The sequence below is a fragment of the Marmota monax genome, unplaced genomic scaffold, assembly GCF_021218885.2.
Source record: "Marmota monax isolate L192 unplaced genomic scaffold, Marmota_monax_Labrador192_F-V1.1 WCK01_AAM20220418_F8-fsc00284, whole genome shotgun sequence".
Taxonomy (NCBI): Eukaryota; Metazoa; Chordata; class Mammalia; order Rodentia; family Sciuridae; genus Marmota; species Marmota monax.
Genome location: NW_026694275.1, coordinates 874,923 through 898,571, shown reverse-complemented (window position 1 = coordinate 898,571; position 23,649 = coordinate 874,923). Strand labels below are relative to the sequence as shown.

Here is a 23,649-nt window from a genome sequence, read left to right as displayed (position 1 = left end):
ACATCATCAAAAGAACAAGTATTCACATATAGCAGTAGATGTTAAAGTGATAAAAGAGTTAGAAAACTTATTTAAAGAAAGAGTCCCAGAAAACTCAATAAATCTTGGTAATTATATAAATATCCAAGTAGAAAAGGTAAGAGATCTAGCCAGGAGTAGGTATACACAACTGTAATCCCAGCAACTTGGGAGGATTAGGCAGAAGAATTTCAGCTTAGAGGCCAGCTTCAGCAACTTAGTGAGGCTCTAAAGAACTTAGTGAGACCCTGTCTCAAAATATAAAAAATAAAAAGGACTGGAGCAAGGGGCTGGGGTTGTGACTCAATGGTAGAGTGCTAGCCTAGCACTGGGTTCAATCCTCAGCACCACATAAAAATAAATAAAACAAAAAGTATTTTTAAAAATTAAAAAAAAAAAAACAGGGCTGGAGGCAGTGGCTTGGAGGCTGAAGCAGGAGGATTACGAGTTCAAAGCCAGCCTTAGCAATTTAGCGAAGCCCTAGGTAATTCAGTGAGACTCTAAATAAAATATAAAAAAAAGAGCTTAGGATGTAGCTCAGTGGTTAGGCATCCCTGGGTTCAATCTCTGTACAAAAACAAACCAACAAACAAAAAACTAGGCTTAGTAGCATGTGAGGCACTAAGAACTTAAGTTAAAATTTAGAGCATAAAATTTTCTTCATTTCAGATCCCCTCATTCCCTTTATGGTGTTTATCTTTGTTATTTTCTGCCCTCATACCCAGAAACAATAGAGAACAGGGGGTAGCGGGAGATGACATAAAATGTAACTGAAATTGTGGGTATGTAAGGGAAAGAAAAGAAAAGTCAACACTTTTTATTTTTATGTTTGGTGATAGATTTTCAAATTTCTTGTTGGTTCTTTAAATGAGAGATATTAGAGCTTTTAAAAATTTTTGTTCTGCAAATTGACCAAATTATATTGTTATATTATGTGCATGTACAAATATGTAACAAAGAATCCCACTATTGTATATAATTATAATGCACCATTAAATGTTTTAATTTCATGAAAAAGTAAAGTGTGACCATCATGTGAATCTTTTTAAAAATATGTCAGTGTTACTTAAAAATCATCTATTATTAAATTGCCTTTGGTGCAAGATTAGGATACGTACTCCATGAAATATATGTCAAAACTGAATAGTCGAAATTGATGTACATTTCTTTATGACAGTTTAGTGAACATTATTTTATGGTCTGAAAAAAAGTTAACACATTAGTTGTTATCGATTTGTACACTATAGTCAAAATATTACACTTGAGTAAATTTATTATAGTGTTGAGAAATACAGACTTACAAAATTTAATCTACTGTGTCTGAAGATTCTGTGCCCTGTCATTGGCTTCATCATCTGACACTCCGTCCTCAGCACCACTCATATAAGATGTGTTAACCATTAGTTACGCAGTGCTCTAAACAAACCATGCAACTTGGCTTATGGAAATATACTGACAATGCATGTGCTCTGAGAATACTAGACTTATAACTTATAGTGCACGAGAACACAAATTCTTATCCCTATGCCAATGGTGAGTACATTGCTGCTCTGTTTACCATTTATGTGGCCTGACAAACAGAATTATATCATATGATGATTACACAATGAAAAGTTATACAGGGTGTGATGATTAAGTGATAGTTATGTGGCGAAATGTGTTAAGACTACAACAAGACATAAACAGTCAAAAATCAAATTTCAGAGAGGATCCTGAAAGCAGCAACAGAAAAGAAGCACATAATATATAAGGGAGTGCCATTAAGGCTATCGGTATCTTCTCAGAAGAAACCTTACAGGCAAGGAAAGAGTGAGATCAAAAGTACAGATGTAGGGCTGGGGTTGTAGCTCACTGGTAGAGCACTTGCCTAGCACATGTGAGGCATTGGTTCGATCCTCAGCACCACATAAAAAAATAAATAAATAAAATAAAGGTTTATGTCCATATACAACAAAATAAAAAATAAGAAAAGTAAGTACAGATTAAAAAAAAAAAGGCTACCAAACAGGAATACTTTTTCTAACACAGTTCCCCTTGAGAAATGAAGGGAAGATAAAAACTTGCCCAGACAAACAAAAGCTAAAGGAGTTCATCAACACCAGACCTGTCTTACTAGAAATGCTGAAGGGAATTTTTTAAGCTGAAGGAAAAAAGTACTGATTAGTAACACAAAATCATATCAAAGGAAAAAACTTACTAGCAAAAGTAAGTAGGAAATCAAACTCAGAATACTCTTAGGGTGGGGCTGGGGTTGTAGCTCAGGGGTAGAGTACTCGCCTAGCATGTGCAAGGCCCTGGGTTCGATCCTCAGCACCACATAAAAATAAATAAAATAAGGGTAATGTGTCCAACTACAACTAAAAAATAAATATTTAAAAAAAAGAATACTCTTAGGTATGCAACTCACTTGTACCTTTAATATGAAGGTTAAAAAGAAATTCATTTAAGTAATAATAGATAAATATTTTAGAGGATACACAGTATAAAAAGATAAAAGTTATGATGTTCAAAACAAAAAAATGTGTGAGCAGAACAGGTAGAAGGAGGCTGGGGATATAGCTCAGTTGATAGAGTGCTTGTCTTGCATGCACAATACCCTGGGTTCAATCCCTAGTACCATAAAAAAACAAACAAACAAACAAACAAACAAAAAACAAAACACCAGAACAGGTAGAAAAAGTATATCAATTTTTAAAAACACAATCATTTAATGCAACTCATTATCAGCTTAAAATAAGCCTCATGACAGCCACAAAGACAAACTCTATAATTAATAAACAAAGAATAAAAAGTAATGAGAGAATACTGCCACGGAATATAACCTAATCCCAAGGGAAGCTAGGAAGAGAGGGAAAAAAACCAAAAAGGAATTAAAGAAATGGTAGTATTAAATCCTTACATATCAAAAATTATCTTGCTTCTAGATGGAAAACGGGGGGGGGGGTGGGGGTGTCCCATAAATAGAAGAGAGATCAATGGAGGAGGGGAACGGAATTGAGAGGGAGGGAGAAGGGACAGGAAAAGGACAGAATGGTGGTGTGAAACTGACCAAACTATATTGTGTACAAATATAAATATACAACAGTGAATTTTACCTTCATGTACATCTATAATGCACTAATAAAAAACTATAAATAGAAGGAAGATCAGTAAAGTTGGGGATGGAGAATGGGGGAGGGAGGAGAAAGGGGAAGTATTGGAGACTGAAGTGGAACAAATTATATTCCATGTATGTATGATTATGTCAAAATGAACCCCAATATTATGTATAATTATAATGCACTAATCAAAACATAAGTGAAAAGAATCAAAATGTGCCCTGAAAACCTTCCTTCTCTGAGGACAATTCTTGGCTGATACATGTTTTTACTATAATTTTCTTCCCCCACAGCTTTTAAAGCTTTTGGAATAGGTTGGTTCAAATGACAGAAAACACAAAAAACATACAGTGACAAGACTTTTCCCCAATTCTTGTCCCACATCTGCCCACTTCAGATTCCCTCCATAGGTATTCAGTGTTCTTTAACTTCTGCATGACCTTCCATGGTTTCTTTTTGTATTATTGTATTATTTTTCATAGGAAAGACAGAACATATATTTAATTCCATTATTTCAAAAATAATGTGGCTTTCTGTTATAGATTATTTATTCTTTGAGGATTTTCAATTCTTTGCATTATCAAATATAACTCATAAATAATATTTATACCTCTGTCAGAGTTGCTTTCCAAGACTGCAATCTTGAACATATAAAATTGAGTGAAAACATTTGTAGGATCCTGTCTTTCAGCTTTCATCACTGCCTCTTTGGCCTGAAATAAAGAAACATTGGATCTATTTTATAAAACCAATAAGGAAGTCCTTACCATATTTTACAAGTATCATTAAAACATTTAAAATGGCTAAGGGATACTTATAATGAAAAGATAGGAACTGCTCTCTTAAAAATGCTAAAGAAACAATGAATTCTGCTTCTGGAAATAGAGTGAGTTAGCCATGTCAGACCAACCCTCCTTTTAAAAACAACCAAAAATGTTGGATAACATATTTAAAATTATTTTTCAGAAATATACAAAAAACTGACAAGATAGTAAAGGAATTACCGAGCAAAGAAAAACTAAGGAAAAGTGAGGTCCCTCAGAAGTAAACAGAGAAGTGAAGCCACTTTTATCTGGTAGGCATTTGCAAATCTGGACAAATGTTCTGTAGCTTTGATGGATCTCATTAAGATAGGAAGTAGACATCAAGGCTCATGGAATCACACTCTTAGACTAGGCTAAATCAGAAGTAAACTTGTTCTCAATCATATCCACCCCTAGGGGGGACTGCAAAGAAGTTTACCTTGGTGGAGGTAAACAGAACATAGGGGGAAATAATCTCTGAGGTGTAACATAAGTATATTCATTTATTGATAGCCCCAAACTACATTACACAGAGGGTTAAAACATCTAAAGGTGCATATTTAGGCTGGTCCCAAACCTATGGCTTTGTGCATGCTGTGCAAGCACTTTACCTCTGATCTATACCCCCAACCAATTCAATATTATTGAGCACTACAATGAAATGAGCTGGGCTGGGGTTGTGGCTCAGTGGCAGAGCACTTGCCTGGCATGTGTGAAACCCTGGGTTCAATCCTCAGCACCACATATAAATAAATAAAACAAAAGATCCATTGACAACTAAATTTTTTTTAAATAAAATTAATTAATTAATTAATTAAGGGTATTTATAAATGCTTCCCATATTTTACAAAAATATTTTAAAAAGAAGAAATGAGCTATTATAACATGAAAAGACAATAGGAATCTTAAATGAATATACATTAAATACTGTCAAGAGAAAGAAACCAATCTCAAAAGGCTTCATACTACATGATTCCAATTATGTAATACTCTGGAAAAGGCAAAACTACATGGATAGTTAAAAAAAAATCAGTTGTTTTCAGGAGGTCAGTAGGAGGGAAAAATGAATGAATAAGTGAAGTACAAGGGATTGAAACTATTCTGCATGATAACAAGTATGTCAAATGTGTCGAAAGGACTCTCTGTACTTCTCACTCAAGTTTTCTGTAAACCAAAAACAACTCTAAAAGTAAACATCAATTGTAAAAAATCAATAGCAAGAAAGGAGAGAAAAAGAGACAGAAATGACAAATAGAAGAATTAAATTAAGGGCTGGGGTTGTGGTTCAATGCTAGAGTGCTTGCCTAGCAAGTGTGAGGCACTGGATTAAATCCCCAGCACCAAATAAACAAATCAAATAAGCAAAATAAAGGTATAAAGGTATTGTGTCCATCTACAACTAAAAAATATTTTTCAAAAAAGTATTAAATTAAGATGTGGACATAAACTCAATTATATCAATATATTAAATTTTTAAAAATTAAATGTCCAGTGGAAAAACAAAAACTCTCAAAATGGATTAAAAAATCTAACTATTGGATATTAAAAATATCTAACTATTTTCTGTTTATAAATAGCATGTCTAATATATAATGGTACAGAAAAAATCCAAACGGGTTCAAAGTAAAAGGATTAAAGTAGATATACTGAGAAAATATTAACCAAAGAAAGCACGCACACGCACACACATATTTTTGCAGTGCTGGATTCGTGCATACTAGGCAAGCACTCTAACACTGAGCTACATATTTAGCTTTAATGTGGACATATTAATGTCAGATAAAAATGACTTTAAGGCAAAAATACAAGCTATAAAAAGCCCATTTTATGCTAATAAAACTTCAACAAATAGAAATATATTACAATTCTAATTTTGTACACACATAGAGCCTCTAATACATAAAGCAAAAACTATCAAATTAGATGATGAAATAGGCAAACTTACAATCTTTATAGGACATTTTAATACCTCATCTCAGTGCTTAACAAAGTATGCAAAATATAGGTTTGAGTACAGAATATTAAAATAAAATAAACATGAGGCTGGGGTTGTGGCTCAGAGGTAGAGTGCTATCCTCAGCACCACATAAAAATAATTAAAATAAAATAAAGGTATTGTGTCCAACTACAACTAAAAAATAAACATTTTAAAAAAATTAACAACAAACTGAATGTAAATTTATATGTATGTGAATTTACATATATGTACACACATCCCCCCAAAACTGCAGAAAATACATTTCTTTTAAACATATGCAGATTATTTATGAAAATTGACCATATATCTTTCTACAAAGCATATCTCAACCTATTTCAAAATCTGAAATCAATTATAATGCAATTAAGCTAGAAATCAATTACTAAAAGCAATTACTAAATTGATGCCAAGAAAATCCTTGCATGTTTCAAAATTCAGAAATAAGATTTTTACATAATTAACAGGTCAAAGAAAATTATAAAGGAAATTGGAAAATATTTTGAATTGTATAATATAATTTTAATTGTATAATAAAATACTGTAGAATGAATAGGAGATATACTATGTATGCATGTGTGTAAGAGATTTATTCTTGGAACTGGCTCACATGATTATGGAGGTTGAGAAATCCCACAATATGCTATGTGCAAGCTAGAGTACCAGGAAAGCCAGTGGTATAATTAAGTTGGAGTCCACAGGCCTGAGAACTGAGTTCCTATGTCTGAGGGGTGGAAAAGATGGAGAAAGCAAATTCCTCCTTCTTTCATCTTTTTGTTCCCTGAACCTTGAATGAATTGGGTGATGTCCATCACATTGATAAGGGTGAATCTTCTTTACATAGTCTGATTTAAAAGCTAATCTCTACTAGAAACACCCTCACAGACACATGCAGAAATAATGTTTTTACCAGCTATCTGAGCATTGTTAATCCAGTCAAGTTGACACATAAAATTATCCATTACACAATATATTAAAATTTGTGGACTAGGCATGACAGATATCCAGGGAGGCTGGTAACATAGTAATTCTTTTCTTGACAGTGGTTATATAGGTTTGTTCACTTTCTGATAATTCAACAGGCTTTATACCGACAATATGTGTACTGTTTTACTCTGTAGATGCTATATATAAATGAAAAATTACTTAAAATATTGTGGCTATAGCTAAAGCAACAATTTTAAGAAAATGTATTAAATGTTACATGATAAATATATTTTAAGGTTGTAAATTTAAAAGCTAAAAATTATCTTGAGAAATTATAAAAAGAACTGCAATTAAATCTAAAGAATGTATACAAAAGAAAACAATAATGATACTAACAAGTTGCTGAAATATAAAGCAAACATACATAGAAAGGACCCACAAAGCCAAAACCTTGTTCTTACAAAAAAACAAACTGGAAAAATCTCTGGTAAGACAAGCAAGGAATAAAAAAGAGAGAAGGGAAATTAAAGATATTAAGAGGGTATCTGAACAACTTTATGCCAATGAAGTTGAAAATTTAGACAACATAAATACAATCCTAGAAAATATAATTTACTAAGCTGAATAAACAAGAACTAGAAATATCTGAATAGTCCTGTAACTAATAATCTATGCTCGGTCACATCAGTGCACTAGTTCAAGTAAAACTGAATCCAATTCTTCTGATGACCTCCACAGGAATGATGGATTGCTGTATACTCTGACTAACCCTTTCCCTCCCCAGGAAGAAGTGAGGAACTAAGGTTATTTTGTCTATTTGCTTTATGCTGAACCAAGTGGGGGTAGGCATATCATGACTACAAACCAAAATCTCAATCTCTTTTTGCATTCGTCCCTACTTGGCTAGATTATGCCAGACCCCATCAGTACTCTGAGATAGACAAGTGAAAAGTCATGGTGTTGAATGACTGCACCAACACTTTTCTTTCTTAGGGAGAAGGAGGCAACTGGGAGTTTGTATGCTCACTCCATGCTGAGGCAGGGGGACGAACTTGGTATCTACAAGCCCAAGCCACCATCTCAGTACTCTCCTGGCTGAATAGATTATGATGGACCCTTCAAAACACTTAAGACTAAAGAGACAGATGCCAGTACTATGGGTAGCCCCAGAGACACAAAGATAGGCTCCTTCCTTCCAAGCAGAAGCTGAGAACTAGGATTTTTTTTTCAATACATTTATTTATTTATATGTGGTGCTGAGACTGAAACCCAGTGCCTCACATATGCTAGGCAAGTGCTCTACCACTAAGCCACAACCCCAGCCCAGAACTAGGATTTTTATTTGTTCATTTTGGGTTAAAAAGGGCAGAAGCAGAAGAGCTATACTGTCTACCAGTCAAAGTTGTCATCTCCTTTCTCCTCCTAGCAGCTAGGCTGTGTTCATCCACTGAGAACTCTAATGCTGACAAGAAAGAAGTCATTCCTCCTGTGAACACTGTGGGAAAATTTGGGCTTCTACATGCATGGACCAACTTTTTCCCTCCCATTGCTGATGCTAGGAGTTAGAACATATCTTCCTGATCATATGGCACTGTGCCAGGGGTAGGGATTCTGGTAGAAAGGGTTTCCTGATTATTCCTATTAGCTTTGTCAAGTCTGGTTTTGCATTTTCCCAGAACACAGGAGCCTTTTCATCAGATGCTGAGTTTCTCAAAAGAGGAATTTGTCCATGAATGGTTGAATCAGTGTGTTTGTTGGGGAAAGGAGTGTTCTACTCTATCATCTTGTTGACATCACTTCCCAAACAGTTTCACATTTTAGGAGAGAAATAGTTCCAAGTTTAACAAACTTTTCTAGACAATACAAAAAGAAAGTGACAGTCTACAATTTATTTTATGAAGTCAACATAACCTTATAAGAAAATCCATCAAAGAAAAAATTGAAAAGAAAAATTAGAAATTAATTTTACTCATGAGAACAGATGTATATATCCTCAACAAAACATACCAAGTAAAATAGGAAAATATTTTTCCCCCAGGAATACAAGGTTGGTATAAATCCTCCCCCAAATGAATCAATATAATTCAACATATTAAAGGAGAAAAAAATCACACAATCACCTCAATAAGAGAGAGAGAAGGTGGGCGAGGAGAAGGAGAAGCAGGCAACTGTGGGTTTGTGTGCTCACTCCATGCTGAAGCATGGGGAGGAACTTGGTATTTACAAGCCCAAGCCACCATCTCAGTACTCTCCTGGCTGAATAGATTATGCTGGACCCTTCAAAACTCTAAGACTAAAGAGACAGATGCCAGTACTATGGGCAGCCCCAGAGACACAAAGATAGGCTCTTCCTTCCAAGCAGAGAGAAAGAGAGAGGAGGAGAGGGAGAGGGAGAAAGGGGGAGAAAAAGAAAGGGGAAGAGGAAGAAGGAGAAAGGGGGAGAGGGAGAGGGAGAGGGAGAAAGGGGGAGAGGGAGAGAGAAATCTCTTAAAATATGAACCATGGAGAAGGACTTCCTGAACCAGATGGGACTATATCTGTATTGGGGGTAAGTAATGTCCTCCCAAAATTCATGCCAGCATGTAACCTCCAAATGGGACCCAATTTAGAAATCATTTTTGTAGATATGATCAAGATAATATGAGGTAATTTTGGTGAGATGGGCCTTAATCCAACAACTTGATATCCTCTTAAGAAGGGGAAAATTTGGACATAGAAAGAAATAAGAGAAAACTATGTGAAGACAGAAGATAAAGAAGTACACAGTCATGTCATGATAAGCAGAATTTGGAGCGATGAATCTATAAGCCAAAAGAAATAAAGAACTATAGGCAAACATTAGAAATTAGGAAGAGGCAATATAGGGTCTGCCTTCAGAGAAAGCAGGGCCTTATCAACACCTTGATCTTGGACTTGTAAGCTCCAAGAAATATGAGAATATATTTTTATTGTTTTAAGCCACCCAGTCTGTGGCACTTTTTTATAGAAACCCTAGGATACTAATAAAAAACAAAAACACCCTAAAGGAAACATCATACTTACTGGTAATTTACAATAACTTTTCCATTTAGATCAGGAATGCCACCTTTTTTGTTTTTCTTTTGGTACTAGAGATTGAAACTAGGGGTGCTTGACTACTGAGCCACATCCCTAGTCCATTTTATTTTTTTTATTTTGAGACAAGCTCCCTCTAAGCTGTTTAGGGTTTCACTAAGTTGCTGAGGCCAGTCTTGAATTTGTGATCCTCCTGCCTCAGCCTCCCAAATTGCAGGGATTACCGATGTGCACCACCACACCTGGCAAGTTGCCTTATTTTTAAACATGGCCAAATCAAATGAAAAACAAAAATGAAAAAACAAAAAAGGATTTCTGCAAAGTTTATAATATTTTCCAAAACTTCACCTCATTATAAAAGTTAAGGAAAATAATTTCTACTAAAATGAGAAATAGTAAAGCATCAATATAAATACTCTAAAATTTCTTTTAAAAAGAGAGTAAGCAGCAGGAAAACATCCCTATAGAAAAGAAAGCATGTCAGACAAATATGCCTACAAAACAGGTTAAATCTCTAACAAACTATTTCAAAATAAGCTAAATGACATTAAGTAAATGATACCAGATATGAAAGCTCAAAATAAATCAGAATTAGAAAAAAAAACCTAAGAAATAAGGTGCTAAAACTAAGGAAACTATTAGAAATAAAAGAAATAATTCATATCAGAGATAAAGACTAACAAGAAAGAACTCAAAAATTGATAAAATACAGTCAAAAGTACCACAATAGATATATTTTTATTGTTTTAAGCCACCCAGTCTATGGCACTTTTTTACAGAAGGCAAATAGAAGGCAAAAAGAAAAAAAATTAAAATTAAGAAGAAATGAAGATAATGTAGGTTTTACTACATCAAAGACAGACATGATGTCAGGTGCAGTGGCATAAGCCTATAATTCCAATGGCTCAGGAGGCTGAGGCAGGAGGATCACAAGTTCAAAGCCAGTCTCCGCAAAAGCAAGGCACAAAAGCAAGGCACTCAGTGAGACCCTGTCCCTAAATAAAATACAAAATAGGGCTGAGGATGTGGCTCAGTGGCCAAGTGCCCCTGAATTCAATCCCTGGTACCCCCTCCAAAAAAATAAAACACAAAAAAGAAATGAAGATACCTAAAGTGATTTACTGATTCAATGCATCTATATGAAAATCTCAAGGCCTTTTTTTTCCCCTAAAAAAGCCAAAGCTAAACTTAATGTGAAATCTCAAGGGACCCAAAGTAACCAAGAACAATCTTAAAAAGAACAAAGTTTTAATACATTTGCTGATTTAGATAGTTGTCAGGGACTAGAAGGAAATTCTCCTTCAAAGATTAGCCTGACAGCCCCCTGGGAGACATCCTGCCTGGGAGGCATCCTGCAGCCACCTATCTCCCTGGAACATCCTGCGGTTATCAGGATCATCAGACATCTTGCACCTGGCAGTTTTACCACCCACATCCAGCAGTTGTTGATTAGAGAGCTTCCCCATCCCCAGCATATAAATACCCCTGTGTGAACAATAAAAGTTTGCAGCTTGATCAGACACCTGTCTTGCTGTCACCTTTCGTGTCTCTTGTCCCTTTAATTCCTCCCCATCTAGGTTCGCTGCCCACGTTGATGTGTCCTGCCGGACGGGACAGATAGTTACAAATCCATAGTAATAAAAACAGTATATTACTGGATAAGAACAGACATATAAAGCAATGGAATATAATAAAGATCCCAGAAGTAAACCCTTATATATGGTGAAATAATTTTCAACCCCGATGCCCAGACCACACATTGGGAAAAGAATAATCTGCTCAACAAAGGTGTTATAGAAACAGGATATCCATATTCCATATGGATCCTTACATCTTAACATCACATACAAAAATTGACACAAAATGAATCAAAGAACTAAACATGAGACCCATAACTATATATCTCCTAGAAGAAAGTATAGGGGGAAACCTTTAGGACATCATATTTGGCAATAATTTCTTGGATACCACACAAAAACCACAGGCAAAGTAGGAAAAAAAAAACAGAATTCATCAAAATAATAAAAAAAAACTTGTGTGTTTCAGAAGACACTATGAAGAAAAAGACAATTCACAGAAAGGTAGAAAATATTTTTAAATCATATATGGATATGGGTTTAATATCAGGAAAAATACTTCCTACAAGTAAAAAACTATAAAATAATCCAATTTTAAATGCACAAGGATTTGAATAGACTTTTCTCCTAAGAAGATACAGATAGTCAATAAGCATGTGAGCAGATACTCAACATCACAAATGATTAGGGAAATACAAGTCAAAAACAGAGTAAGAGACAATTTCATAGCTATTTGGATGGCAAAATAAAAAAAAAAACTAGAAAATAGTATGTGTTGACTAGGATGTGGAGAAATTGGAATATATGTGGACTGCAGGTAGAAATGTAAAATGTTATAGCCATTAAGGAAAATGGTGTATGATAGCTGATCAAAATATTACATGTATAATTGCCATATGACCCAAGAATTCTACTCTTAAATATGCAAAAAAAAAATTTTTTTTGAAAGAGGCTTAAACAAGATGGCCACTGTGGCACATGACTGTAATCCCAGTGGTTCAGGAGGCTAAGGGAGGAGGATCATGAGTTCAAAGTCAGCCTCAGCAACTTAGTGAGGTCCTCAGCAACTTAGTGAGACCCTGTCTCTAAATACAAAAAAAAGGATGGGGATGTAGTTAAGTGCCCCTGGGTTCAATTCCTGGTACCAGAAAAACAACAAAAACAAAAAAACAGAGACTTGAACAGATAATTATATATCCATGTTCAACAATATTAATCATAATAGTCAAAATGTTGATTGATGCAACCCATCAAGCAGAATGGATAAAGAATATGTGTGTAGGTGAGTGCCAGGCACAGAGGTTGACATTTGTAATCCCAGTGGCTTAGGAGGTTAAGACAGGAGGATCGCAAGTTCAAAGCCAGCCTCAACAACTGTGAGGTGCTAAGCAACTTGGTGAGACCCTGTCTCTAAATAAAATACAAACTAGGGCTGGGGATATGGCTCAGTGGTCGAGTGCCCCTGAGTTCAATCCCTGGTACCAAAAAAAAAAAAAAAAAAAAAAAAAAAGAATATGTGTGTGGGTGTGTAGTATTTGAATAAGATTTAGCCTTAAAAATGAATATTATAGGGCTGGGGTTGTGGCTCAGTGATAGAGTGCTCGCCTAGCATGTGCGAGGCCCTGGGTTCAATCCTCAGCACCACATAAAAATAAATAAATAAAATAAAGGTATTGTGTCCAACTACAACTAAAAATAAATATTTTTTAAAAATGGCATTATGGGGCTGTAGCTCAGTGGTAGAGCATTTTCCTAGCATGTGTGAGGCACTGGGTTTGAGCCTCAGCACCAAATAAAAATAAATAAATAAAATAAAGGTCCATCTACAACTAAAAAAAGATTTTTAAAAAAATGGACATTATGACACATACTGCAACATGGATGAACCATATAGAGAATACTGTGCTAAGTGCAATAAATTAGTAATGAAATGATAAGTACTATATGGTTACACTTATATTGGGTACCTACTTAAAGTAGTTAAGTTTATACAGACATAATATAGAATGGTACTTTTCAGGGGCAACTGGCAGAGGGGAATAAGGAATTGTTGTTTAATGGGTACAGAGTTTCAGTTTTGCAAGCTGAAAAGAGTTCTAAAGATGGGCAGTAAAGATGGATTCACCACAATGTATCCATACTTAATAGCATTGAAGTACACTTACAAATGGTTGAGATTAATTCTGAGCAGGGCACCATAGCACATGCCTGTAATTCCACTGGCTCAGGAGGCTGAGGAAGGAAGTTCAAAGCCAGCCTCAGCAAAAGCAAGGTGGGCTGGGGATGTGGCTCAAGAGGTAGTGCGCTTGCCTGGCATGCTTGGGGCGCTGGGTTCGATCCTCAGCACCACATAAAAATTAAATAAAGATGTTGTGTCCACCGAAAACTAAAAAATAAATATTAAAAAAATTCTCTCTCTCTCTCTTAAAAAAAAAAAAAAGCAAGGTGCTAAGCAACTCCGTGAGATCCTGTCTCCAAATAAAATACAAAATAGGGCTGGGGATGTGGCTCAGTGGTTGAGTTCCCCCAAATTCAATCCCTGGTACTTGCCCCCCTGCTGCCAAAAAAGATAATAAATCCTGTTACATGTGCCTTTACCACATTTTTTTTAATCAACTGAATTTCTACATACTAGCAGTAAACAACTGGAAATTGAAATTAATAAAGTCAAAATCATTTGTAATATCAAGAACAGGTATTCTTTGGGATAAATTTAACAAAATATATGCAAAAATTTTACATTGAAAACTATAAAATATTGATGAGAGAAACTTAAAAAGACCTAAACAAATAGAGGACAGCTAGCTAATGTTAATGAATTGTAATTCTAAATACTGTTAAGATGTTAACTGTCCCCAAGTTGGTATAAAGATTCAATGCAATCCAAACCAAAATACCAGCAGGCATTTTTTCAAAAATTGACAAGCCAATTTTATAATCAATGTGGAAATAATAAAGGACCTAGAATAACCAAAATGATTCTACATAAAAACAAATTTGAGGATTTACACAGCTTGACTTTAGAACTTAATATAAAACTATGATAACTGATAGAATGAGATCTTAGCATAAGGAGGTACATACGATCAATGGAACAGAATACAGTGCAGAAACGAATCTAAACATTTACGATCAATTGATTTTTGAGAAAAGTGCCAAGGTGATTCAATGAGGAAAGGATAGTCTTTCAATATTGGTGCTAGAAAAATATGATATCTATATGGAAAAAAATGAACCTTCATCCCTATCACACAGACATAAACACACATGCATGTACACATGCAAATTAACTCAATCTGGATCCCAGACCTAAACATAAAAGCTTAAACTATAAAATCTCTAGAATAAAGGTTTTCATTTGCTATCTTGGGGTAGGCAAGGATTTCTTAAAGAAGACACAGTAAACCTAAACCACAAAAGAAAAATATAATAAATTTTACTTCATAAGTTAAATCCCACAACCCACCTACTAGAGTAGATGAAATGTAAAAGATTGAAAATACCATATGTTGACAAGGACGTAGATAAACTGGCATTCTCACCCATTGCTGGCAGAAATGTAAAATGGTCCAAATGCTTTGAAAAACTGCTCAACAGTTTCTTGGTTTTGGTTGAGGTTTGGTACTGGGGATTGATTCCAGGGTTGCTTTACCACTGAGCTATATAGCCCCAGTACTTTTTCATTTTGAGACAGGATCTCGCTAAGTTGTCCAGGCAGGCATCAGACTTACTATGATCATCCTGCCTCAGTTTCCTGAGTTGGTGGGATTACAGGTAGGCATCACCATATCTGGTTTCAACTGTTCCTCACAAACTTTAAAATCCACTAACCATATGAACCAGCAATTTCACTTCTGGATATCTGGTCAAGAGAAATCAAAACATATCCAAAGGTGGGGGAGAATACATGTTCAGTATATTAGATAATTGGGAATGGAGGGAAGGGAGAGGGGATAGGAACAAGAAAGACAGTGGAATAAATCTTACAATTTCTCTATGTGTGTGTGTGTGTGTGTGTGTGTGTGTATATATATATATATATATACACATATATATAAACATCACAGTGAATCCACAATCAAAGACATCCACAAGAATGGGAGCCAAAGTAGAATAAGATATATTCTGTGCTTGTATAGTTATATAAAAATGGATTCTACTGTCATGTATAACTCAAAAGAACCAATAAATTAAAAAAAATAAATTACATAGGAAAAAGATACCCAAAGGCATGTACTTGAATGTTCATAGTAGCTTTATTCATAATAGCCTCAAAAACCAAAATATCCATCCACATATGGATGAATAAATTATGATATATCCATACAATGGAATAGTACCCAGCAACAAAAAGGAACAAACTATTGATACATGCAACAACATGAATGACTTCCTAAACCGTGTGAAAGAAGTCAGATCAAAAAAGGAAAAAATGAAGTACCTATTGTATGATTATACTTATATGAAACTCTAGGAAAGACAATTTAAGTTATAGTGATGGAAAGCTTATCAGTCATTGCTTGGGGCTGGGAGTGAAGGTCGGAATTGAGAAGGAGCACGAGAGAAGCTTTTAGGATAAAGAAAGTATTCTATATCTAGAATATGGTAGTGGGTACGTTGGGGTATGCTTAAATTTGTCAAAATCAAGTACCTGTATACTTAAAATGAATGCATTTTTGTATATAAATAACATTTCAATGAAGTTATTTTAGCAAGAATCTACCAATGATTTATATCTCTTTTGTTCTAAAATTCAATAATCTTTAAATTTGATCCTCTAAAAATCTTCAACTATAACAGATGTTATCAAATAATACTATCTTAGGACAACATGGTTAGAGGAGACCTCAAAGTTGTCTTAGTTTTTAAAAAAAATTCTTCTGATATTTGAATCTCCTCTGTAACATTCACACCAAGCAGCCATTCAGTCTCCACTTAAATACTTTCAAGGAGAGCAAATTCATTATATCTTAAGAATATCCAGGCTGGTGATGTAGCTCAGTGGTAGAGCACTTGCCTAGCACATGTGAGGCACTGGGTTCAATCCTCAGCAACACATAATTAATAAATAAAGGTTAAAAAAATAAAAAACAATTTTACCTAAAAAATAATATCCACCTTATTTTTGCATAATTCTAATCACTAGAAAGTGGTTTTTTACATATATTTATTTCATTTTTTGTAGTACTGGAGACTGAACCCATGGGGGTTCTACCACTGAGCTACAGCCCCAGCTTTTTAAATTTTTTTTTTTTTTTTTTGGGAAGAGTCTTGGTAAATTGCTGAGGCTGGTCTCAAACTTGTAATCCTCCTGCCCCAGCTTCCTGGGTTGCTGGGATTATAGGCATGTGCCCTCACACCCAGCTAGAAAGTGTCTATGATGATCCAAAATCTCACCCCTTGTGGGTCTCACCAGTGGAAATAAATTCAAATATTAGAAGAAAGCTATATGCTTCCCCCAAGTCTTCCATTTTCACCCTTTATACTCCTTTAACTCTTCTTCAAATAAGAAGGGTTTTAGTGTTCTCATCATCTTTGAGTACATTCTTCTTAGCATGTTCAGGTTTTTCAATATGCCTCTTCAAAACTGTTGCCCCTAGTCCAACACTCTACTTCAGATAGGCTCTAACCAAAGTAGAAAAGAGAGTAATTGCCACTTTACTCCCTCTGTGCATTATACAGTCACTCCTCAGAATCTGTGAGAGGTTGGTTCTAATACCAACACACCACCACCAATAGCATACTCCCACCCCATGGATACCAAAATCTGTGAATCCTCAAGTCTCTTACTTGTGTATAACCTACCTGCATCCTCGGTGTACTTCAAACCATTCCTAAATTACTTATAATTCCTAATACAATGTAAATAGTTTTTACACAGAGTTGTATAAGACAAAATACAAGTCTGTATGAGTTTAGTAAGCAATTTTTTTTAATCTGCTGTTGGTTGCATCCACAGATGGGGAATCCACAGATATGGAAGACCAACTGCATTTCAATTGATTCAGTCTAATTTGGGAGAATGTTCTTAGTATTATTGGCTTTTGTTGAGCTCACAGAAAGCAAAAAGCCCTGTGCTTTATATGTGCTTCTGTTAAAACCACATTTTATCTATTTTATTCTTGTATAGTTGGTTTGGGGGATACAAGTATAGGATGTTTTGTTGTTTCCTGTTTGTCTTTATCTTGGGCTCATTATTTCAGCCTTCAGAGCTGACACTGTCTTCTAATGTATCAGTTACTGTTTTCAACTTCAGGTCATGTGTATACTCAATCAATATTCATAAAATTCCCTCATCTTCCTATTCCTATTTTAAGACCATGCAGTATTTGACACATGATTGCACATAATATTTTATTACTTTCTAAGTATTTTGTATGTGTAAATCTCAATTCTGCATTAATATCTTAAGCTCATCTGTAGAACAGACCATATCTTCTACTTATTTTAATAGTATCAGACACAGATTAGGCATTCAATAAATACTTGTTGACTTTATTCAAAACCCCAGTTAGGGTATTTGTACATTACGCCTGCATCAAATGAGCCACAATTCACCTTCATCTGATATTTTCTTAAGTGCTTTTTGTTTTACATCCATAAGGATATATTTGTGGGAAATGCAATACATATCTAAGCAATACAAAATAACTTCAAAATCAGTGAGGCTAATACAGTACAAACAGAAGCCACAGTGCCATCTAGTGAGCATCATGTGATTACATTTACTGTTTATATTTACTGATTACATTTAAAGCTCTTTTCAGTCCTATAGTGGAAAGGCATGATTTTTAGAACCGTATATAGTAAATAGAAACAATATGTAATCACCACGTGAAGAATAGTTGTTTCCCCTTCAGGTTGTATAAAAAACAGTCTATATTTAGTCTCAATTTTTATGAATATTGTCGGGAGCCACTCTGAATAGGATCTATGTACACACCTTTAAGTCCTGAGTAAAGAGGTACTGAACATTGCAATGCAATTGGACCTTACCTTCACTAGGATAAGAGAGGTGCAGCTCCAGGAGTGGGTGTTGAATTACACCTACTTGTTTCTTGTAACCCTACCCTTGTCTCATTTGAATGGCTTCTCCCCAATAAAACCTGGGTTCCAGGCATGCTTTTTCTCTTTCTTGCCTGCCTTGCCCCTGCTTGTGGGAGCTGTGGCTGAGGAGTGGTCACTGAACCCAAAAAGGTACTTTCTGTATCTGTGTCTTTATTCAGTCAGCAAAATTCACTTGGAGTGACCCTGATCAGTTTAGTCATGTGTTGCAACAGGATATTGAAAATATTATAGATAATCTGTAGTTTGAATTTTTTTAAATATTTATTTTTTAGTTATAAGTGGACACAATATCTTTATTTCATTTTTATGTGGTGCTGAGGATTGAACCCAGTGCCTCACGTATGGCAGGTGAGCGCTCTACCTCTGAGTCACAACTCCAGCCCCTGTAGTTAGAAATTTTGCTTTAGTTTCATCAATCTATAGTAGTATGAATGCCACCTGTGTACCTAAACTTCAGTTGCAAGCCTGAGGATAGGATTTCTGTACTTAAAGAGTATCCAATTGTACATTACCCTAACTTTACACAATAACCAAAATGATTCATTTATCAACCAACATTAAGGTTTTAAGATCTCATTATATGAAAGTGTGATGCTGGGCACAGTGGTGCATGCCTGTAATCCCAGTGGCTTGGGAGGCTGAGACAGGAGGATAGCAAGTTCAAAGCCAGCCTCAGCAAAAGTGAGGCCCTAAGCAACTCAGTGAGACCATGTTTCTAAATAAAATACAAATAAGGCTGGGCAAGTGGTCAGTGGTTGAGTGCCCTTGAGTTCAAGTTCAATCCCTAGTACCAAAAAAAAAAAAGTGTAACAAATTGCTTCTACACTTAGAACCCAAGCTCATGTCATCCTGCTCAAGAACATTCAAGTCTATGACTTGCACCAACCACAAACTTCAAAGTCCTCAAATATAAGAAAATTAGAATATTGGGCTTAAGGTTCTATAAACTCTCCAGAGGTAGAGTTTATGCATATAAAACTACAATATTGTTTGGTTTTGTTGCTGGGGATAGAACCCAGGACCTCATACCTGCTAAACATGCACTTTACCACTAAGTTCCACCTGCAGCCCTACACTATATTGTTTAACATTGTCTCATGTAAAGTATATAAATATTTAGCTTTTTATGTCTTATTATTGAAGATAGTATCAAAGTGAACCAGTATAAAGAACTATACAAATGCTGTAAGCAATAGAAATAACAGGTTCAACATGCATAAAGCCAAGAAAACCAACCATGCCAGATACTGAATTTCTATTGCACCATCCTCTGAACATGCCACCAGGAGGAAACTGCAGAGTGCAGATACCATGCAGTGCAACTTATTTATATTTTTATTTTGTCCATTACTATATCCCCAATGCCAAAACAGTATTAAACTTTGTGTGTGTGTGTGTGTGTGTGTGTGTGTGTTAGGGGGGTACTGAGGATGAAACCCAGGGTGTTATACAAGTTTGTCAGATATTCTACCACTGAGTATGTCCCCAAGCCCCCAAATGGTTCTGAATATATAGTAGATAGTCAATAAATAATTTTTCAATGATGAAGACTGAAAAAATATAAACAGTACTTTGGGGCTGGAAAGTTTTGCAATGAAAGAAAGGACATGTATAGAACTGAAGTTTGAGGATGATGACTAAGGTTGAAGGAAAGTTGTTTTTTTTAAGATATCTTTTTAGTTGTAAATGAACTTTTATTTTATTTATTTACATGCAGTGCAGAGGATCGAACCCGGTGCTTCACTCGTGCTAGGCAAGCAATTTACCACTGAGCTACAACCCTAGCCCGAAGGAAGGTTTCTTAATAAGGAAGATGCCCAAATAATTGTAGCAAGGAAGATGCCCAAATAATTGTAGCAACAGGGGAAAGGAACAATAGAGGAAGATTAAAAAGATAGGATTGAGACCTGTAGAATAGTTACCAGAGAAAAGTAATTCTTTCTCTGAGACAAGACAGAAGGATGTGTAAAGAGGAGACACACTGATAAACTTCATGTCATTGGATACAAGCTCAGTCAATCACAAACATATTAAAATCTTTTGATAAAACAAAGGAGAAGACAGAGGGGCTCAAGGACAGAAAAATGTCTTGGAATCATTACTGTGGGGAAGATGATAGAAAGTGATCAAGAAGCTAGGCATGGTGTTGCACACTTGTAATCCCAATAACTCAGGAGGCCAAGACAGGAGAATCAAAGTTTGAGGCTAGCCTCAGTGACAACATATCTCAAAATTTAAAAAATAAAATTAAAAAGGGGCTAGAGATGTAGCTCAGTGGTAGAGCACCCCTGGGTTCAATCCCCAGTACTGTAAAATACAAAAATAAAAGATTAAAAAAGAAGAAGAAAAAGAAACAAAAAAGGAAAGTCAACAAAAGTCAGTATTATTCACTGCCTAGCTTAAAAAAAACACATAATTTTAGAAGATCCAATAAGTATGGCTTCATAAAATTTCCCAACAATGTTCCAGCAGGGCTGGGGCTGTAAATGGTGGAGCCCTTGCCTAGCATGTGTGAGGCACTGGGTTCAATTCTAGCACCACATAAAAATAAATAAAATAAAGATATTATGTCCATCTACAACTAAAATCATATTTTAAAAAAAAACAACAATAATGCCCAAGCAGCTCAAAGGAAGGAGTGTAAAAAGCAGACAATAAAAATTAACAAAGGCCATTCATTGGCATGGTGCAAATATAAAAGCTTTACAGACTGTGCATATTTTCACCCTTTTGCCTATACTAGTACATGGGAGAGTATTCCCCACATGTGGAGAGTATTCAAGCAATGTCTCCTAAATTTAAGACAGGAAGGATGCAAGTGAGAAATACACTAACAGTAACCAATAAGGTTACCTTGGACATACTCAAAATAAACTTTGGTTTCAATACCAATTGGGCCTTAAATGATAGTTGCATACAGAGTCTATGCTATTAAGATACACCTGGTCTCCTGCTTTCCTATTCTACTCACTACTAACAACATTTGAACTCCCAATTATAGGTTCAGTCCTACACTAAGCTCCAGTTCCAAACTTGACATTTGTTAGAATAGATTTAAGAAGTACTCCTTAAGGTTGGGTATGGGGCTCAGTGGCAACATGCTTACCTCACAGGCACAAGGCCCTGGGCTCAATCCCTAATAGCACAAAAATAAATAAAAATGTACTTGCTTCAAGTCTGGGAACATTGTCAACCTGTATTCCTCTCCTGGTAATTTTATCTCAGTATGGCTCTTTATGCAGGTATTCTATGCCAGTTCCTTTAGTAATGGAGCCCTAGCTTATTCCTCCTAGTTCATCTACAAACAATGCCATGCCTCAAATATCTGAGTCCTGCCTCTGAGTCCAGATCTCAGTTCAAGTCTGTTGCCTGCTATGCGATGCCAACTACGAGTGTGTCTGGCTTATGAACTATTTCCAACACTTAATTTTCTCTCATTTGTCATGTTCTGCTTATCTGCCCATTATGATACCCTGCTTGGTCAAGTAGAAAGCAACTATGCCTTGCTTATCTATATATATTCAGAGCCTAGCCAAGGATCTAGTACTGTGCTTTTTTTCCCTATCTTGACTAGCTGATTTGATATCTTCCTGAAAGATGGTCTACAGTTTAATGCATTCCCTACATGGCATTTCTACCTTTGGGTCCAGGTTCTTCCCAATCTATCTGGCCTAATGTGTCACAAATTATGAAAGTTATAAAATTTGAGTATCATCTTCTTTTCAGGTCTTAAAGCAAATAGTAGGCAACTATTGTTCTGACACAGTTAAATGATACTATGAAGAAATATGATAAATTAAGTAACATTTCAACTTCTTTTCTGGGCAATGAATTTATGACATATAAACTAAATAGTAAATATTATTTTAAAAGAAAATCTAAAATATTTAATCTTTCAAAGAAAATCTAAAATATTTAATCTTTCAACAATAAACAGACCTTCAAAGAAAATGTCTGCAATCACTACTGTTAATCATATATCTCCCCTAAACCTGTCATTAAAATTTGAAATGCAACAAAAAACATTCATATTTCATTGAGTTCACACTTGTCCTTCTAGCTTTTTGTTCCTGCAAGAGCCAATACCCCTATTATGTGCATACTATATGATAACCCAAAGGAAGAAATGTCCCAATCACTATTGAAAGCACTGAAGGCTTTATCTTTAAAAAGCTTTTATCTTTTTTATATTCTAGAATTTTGTCTTACTAAGGAGTCAATTACTAAATGTTTTCTAGAGTGGTTAGAAAAGCAAGAGACAATAACCCAAAAATGAAAGAATGGCTTCTTGTACTTTCTTTCAATGAATGCTTAAGAAAAAGAAAGATATTAAAATTTAATCTGCTTCCTAGTACAATATTGCAGATGATTAGTAGCAGATAACTTCAGAGGTTTGGATGACATATTACCTTTCAGAATAGGGTGCAAAAAGTAAACAGTAAGTAATGAAACTAATAGTCTTTCAAATTCTTTCTCCTTTTGGAAAATCCCATTTAATGTTTACAATGCACAAATCAAGAAAATGTCAATTTGACCTTGTTCTATATGAAGGAACGCTCAAACATCCTATACAGCTGAGAAGTCATAACACCACATGTCTCCGCTACTGTATATAAGAACATTTGCTGCCTCTGAAAATAGATAAATCAAAGGACCTTATCAAGTTGTTTCAAATGCAGGTAACAGGAAGCCATGTTCCTCTGCAGCTTGGCTAAATCCAGATCTAGCTGACCAAATCCATAAAACGTCAGAGAATAATAGTACCATTGTAGGGCATCAGCATAATTTTGGACCTAAAGTTTAAAAAGAAAAAAATAAAATCACAGATATATCTTTACATTTGACCCTAATTTTCCCAATTCACCTCTATAAGCAAACAAAAAATGATACTGGTTTCTTTTTTAGGCAACCAAAACACAAACACTTTCTAAAAATTTTTAAGTTTGTTCTATTTTATTTTTCCCACACATTAGAGATTTTAGGGGCTGTAGGTATAGTTCAGTAAGAGAGAACATGATTAGCATGCACAAGGTTCAATGTATAAAACTGAAAAAAAGGTATTTCACATAAAAAATAAAAAGCCTAAGATAGTGAATCACCCCCAGAAAATTCACGATTTTAAAAGGTAT

The 23,649-nt window shown here is 35.1% G+C and overlaps 1 protein-coding gene and 1 non-coding gene across 2 annotated transcripts in view; both read right to left on the bottom strand.

The window, feature by feature from the left end:
• The window catches only part of Tex11 (testis expressed 11), a 271,569-nt gene that overhangs the window by 110,214 nt on the left and 137,706 nt on the right, over nucleotides 1-23,649 (bottom strand). Inside the window, exons 13-14 of the mRNA XM_046467052.2 lie at nucleotides 23,176-23,313; nucleotides 3,727-3,829 (exon numbers count right to left, since the gene is read on the bottom strand). Coding sequence (XP_046323008.2) covers nucleotides 3,727-3,829; nucleotides 23,176-23,313 — 241 coding nt within the window. The remainder of the gene's footprint in view (nucleotides 1-3,726; nucleotides 3,830-23,175; nucleotides 23,314-23,649) is intronic.
• Nucleotides 19,702-19,841, bottom strand: LOC124108627 (small nucleolar RNA SNORA8). Its single transcript, XR_006856735.1, has one exon. It is a non-coding gene; the product is annotated as a small nucleolar RNA SNORA8 (small nucleolar RNA).